The sequence below is a fragment of the Oncorhynchus gorbuscha genome, linkage group LG05, assembly GCF_021184085.1.
Source record: "Oncorhynchus gorbuscha isolate QuinsamMale2020 ecotype Even-year linkage group LG05, OgorEven_v1.0, whole genome shotgun sequence".
NCBI lineage: Eukaryota > Metazoa > Chordata > Actinopteri > Salmoniformes > Salmonidae > Oncorhynchus > Oncorhynchus gorbuscha.
Genome location: NC_060177.1, coordinates 89567503 through 89571294, shown reverse-complemented (window position 1 = coordinate 89571294; position 3792 = coordinate 89567503). Strand labels below are relative to the sequence as shown.

The 3792-nt window shown below is 41.4% G+C and overlaps 1 protein-coding gene and 1 long non-coding RNA gene across 2 annotated transcripts in view; one reads left to right on the top strand and one right to left on the bottom strand.

Moving 5' to 3' along the window:
• LOC124034960 (coiled-coil domain-containing protein 125-like) overlaps nucleotides 1-2035 on the top strand; it is an 8534-nt gene extending 6499 nt beyond the window's left edge. The window contains exon 8 of the mRNA XM_046348351.1: nucleotides 2012-2035. Coding sequence (XP_046204307.1) covers nucleotides 2012-2035 — 24 coding nt within the window. The remainder of the gene's footprint in view (nucleotides 1-2011) is intronic.
• A 352-nt stretch (nucleotides 2036-2387) lies between these two features.
• On the bottom strand, nucleotides 2388-3355 carry LOC124036655. The gene is made up of 3 exons (XR_006838939.1): nucleotides 3338-3355; nucleotides 2709-2829; nucleotides 2388-2566 (listed from the first exon to the last, which is right to left on the bottom strand). It is a non-coding gene; the product is annotated as an uncharacterized LOC124036655 (long non-coding RNA).
• Nucleotides 3356-3792: the final 437 nt, after the last annotated feature.

Genomic DNA, 3792 nt, shown 5'->3' with positions numbered 1-3792 from the left:
AAAAGCAGCAGCAACACTAGAGCTTCAGGTGCTCCTGTATTAATGTAGCCTACTGATACACTAATGATAGTGAGTATGATAATAAAAGCAGCAGCAACACTAGAGCTTCAGGTGCTCCTGTATTAATGTAGCCTACTGATACACTAATGATAGTGAGTATTATAGAAGCAGCAGCAACACTAGAGCTTCAGGTGCTCCTGTATTAATGTAGCCTACTGATACACTAATGATAGTGAGTATTATAGAAGCAGCAGCAACACTAGAGCTTCAGGTGCTCCTGTATTAATGTAGCCTACTGATACACTAATGATAGTGAGTATTATAGAAGCAGCAGCAACACTAGAGCTTCAGGTGCTCCTGTATTAATGTAGCCTACTGATACACTAATGATAGTGAGTATTATAGAAGCAGCAGCAACACTAGAGCTTCAGGTGCTCCTGTATTAATGTAGCCTACTGATACACTAATGATAGTGAGTATTATAGAAGCAGCAGCAACACTAGAGCTTCAGGTGCTCCTGTATTAATGTAGCCTACTGATACACTAATGATAGTGAGTATTATAGAAGCAGCAGCAACACTAGAGCTTCAGGTGCTCCTGTATTAATGTAGCCTACTGATACACTAATGATAGTGAGTATTATAGAAGCAGCAGCAACACTAGAGCTTCAGGTGCTCCTGTATTAATGTAGCCTACTGATACACTAATGATAGTGAGTATTATAGAAGCAGCAGCAACACTAGAGCTTCAGGTGCTCCTGTATTAATGTAGCCTACTGATACACTAATGATAGTGAGTATTATAGAAGCAGCAGCAACACTAGAGCTTCAGGTGCTCCTGTATTAATGTAGCCTACTGATACACTAATGATAGTGAGTATTATAGAAGCAGCAGCAACACTAGAGCTTCAGGTGCTCCTGTATTAATGTAGCCTACTGATACACTAATGATAGTGAGTATTATAGAAGCAGCAGCAACACTAGAGCTTCAGGTGCTCCTGTATTAATGTAGCCTACTGATACACTAATGATAGTGAGTATAATAGAAGCAGCAGCAACACTAGAGCTTCAGGTGCTCCTGTATTAATGTAGCCTACTGATACACTAATGATAGTGAGTATTATAGAAGCAGCAGCAACACTAGAGCTTCAGGTGCCCTGTATTAATAGCCTACTGATACACTAATGATAGTGAGCATTATAGAAGCAGCAGCAACACTAGAGCTTCAGGTGCTCCCTGTATTAATGTAGCCTACTGATACACTAATGATAGTGAGTATTATAGAAGCAGCAGCAACACTAGACTTCAGGTGCTCCTGTATTAATGTAGCCTACTGATACACTAATGATAGTGAGTATTATAGAAGCAGCAGCAACACTAGAGCTTCAGGTACCCTGTATTAATGTAGCCTACTGATACACTAATGATAGTGAGTATATAGAAGCAGCAGCAACACTAGAGCTTCAGGTGCTCCTGTATTAATGTAGCCTACTGATACACTAATGATAGTGAGTATTATAGAAGCAGCAGCAACACTAGAGCTTCAGGTACTCCTGTATTAATGTAGCCTACTGATACACTAATGATAGTGAGTATTATAGAAGCAGCAGCAACACTAGAGCTTCAGGTACCCTGTATTAATGTAGCCTACTGGGTACACTAAATGATAGTGAGTATTATAGAAGCAGCAGCAACACTAGAGCTTCAGGTGCTCCTGCAGAACGTGGAGATGGTCAGTTCAGAGACACTCAGACCAGGAACCTTCAGGAACAACTGAAGATACAAACCTAAACATGTAGGTTCTTAATTAATATGTGCTTTATGAGATTATCAGTAGGACTGTAATCAGGGGTATTACCTGCACATTTGTATGTGCTATGATTGGTGTATTTCCAGTGAGTTTGAGGGGGCACCCATAGCCATACATTACCTTAAACTCAGTGTTCAGATGGACTTACCAACATGTAGCCTCATATGTTTGTATTTTATAATGTGGATAACTTTCTTCCCAGATTAACATAGTGGCCAAATTCTAACTAGTTTGGTAACCGTTGCATCAAATAGGGTTAGCCTACAAAATTAGCGATCTGGTGGTTTGCATGAACAGGGTGGCCTGGGATGGAGTCAAATTCCCCAGCCTGAATGATTGTTTCAGTCTGCCACTGGGGGGCGTGATATACACCCAAAAGGGCCAAGTTGTGACACTGTAAAAGGTCAATGTCGATTGGTAAAAAGCTTTGACGTAAGATCTCATCTAAGAGAAATCCTAAAACAATTCAGAAACATGATGAAGCCAGTCTGAGACCATCTTGCCGTAAAGCACGTTGTTTTAATTGATGCTATGAGGAAGTGAATACATGAGAGAAAGGGTGAGAGAACCAATCAGACACAAGGTCATAGGTTACATTCTAACCATAATACTGTTCCATCTAGTGACTGTAGCCGTAGCTGTAGGTGTAGTAGACGGTGCCTTTCTTCAGGTGGCAGGTCTCAGTGTGTGTTCCTGGGCGGATGGTGGTGGTGCAGGTTCCCATGTGGCGATCTGGTCCGATGACATCATCCCACACCTAATCATAATAACAATAATAGTTTAAAAATCAATCTTCCTCATCATCTTCATCATCTTCATCATCATAATAATAATTGATGGGATTTACATAGTGATTTTCCAGTGCTCAAAACGCTTTGCATAGTAAGGTGGGAACTCACCTCCAGTGTCAGGATAGAGTTGGGAAGGATGTTTGCCAAGGTTGAACTGGTCGGGCCAGGTGGGGTTTTCCTGTTTCTTCAGAATGCTGCTCTTGCCATGAAAGGATGAGCCACACCACACCTGAGGAAGATAATGTTGTCAATAGACTTTATTAAACTTTTTGTTCAAGTATTATTGTGCATTAAATACTAAAATGATTGCTAATGTATGTACAGTTGGCTCACTTGAATGAGGAACCAGTATATGTATATTATAATTCATTCATTTGATTGTTTGTTCATTTTTCTTTCACTATTACTTCACCTAACAGGGGCACCTCAGGAGTGTTCATCCCCCTTCCTGTACTCCCTGTTGCCTGACCTACAAGTAACAAGCCAATCACTGACATTTTCATGGTCACATGTCACTGTAGGCTACTTAATATCCAAACAAATGACAGCTGACTGTCTGTTTACTGATTGATTATTGCTGTGTCTCTGTCCTCTGTGTTATGATGTCTGTCCTGTCTGTAACATCACTGTACTTCTGTTTTATCTCCACACACCTGGCAGTTTGTTGTTGTAAATAAGAATGTTTTGTTAACTGACTGTTCAGGTTAAATAAGGAAGAAATAAATTAAACAATTCACCTTGACGAGGGGTCTGGTTTTGAGAAAAAGCGTCCTTTCAGGTTGGAGGCACGAATATCATACACTCGTGACGGGGCCGTTATGCAGGTCACAGTGTACATAAGAGCCAGGGTGCATAGCACCAGCAGTCCCAGGGACAGAGAGAGGGAGGCCATGGTACACTGTCAGAGAGAGGAGAGGTGACAGGAGGAAGATAAACATGTCATAAGAGCTTGAAACTAACACCTCAAACTGTATTCAGAGAGGAGTCAAAAATTGAGCTGGAATGTTCAGGATATATTATCAGTGTTAAGAGATTGGGTCCGTGGAGGAAGAGAGAGAGATCAATGGACAGAGAGAGAGAGAGATCAATGGACAGAGAGAGAGAGAGACGGACAGAGAGAGAGAGACGGACAGGGAGAGAGACACGACAGAGGGAGAGAGACAGAGAGAGAGAGAGAGAGACGTACAGAGAG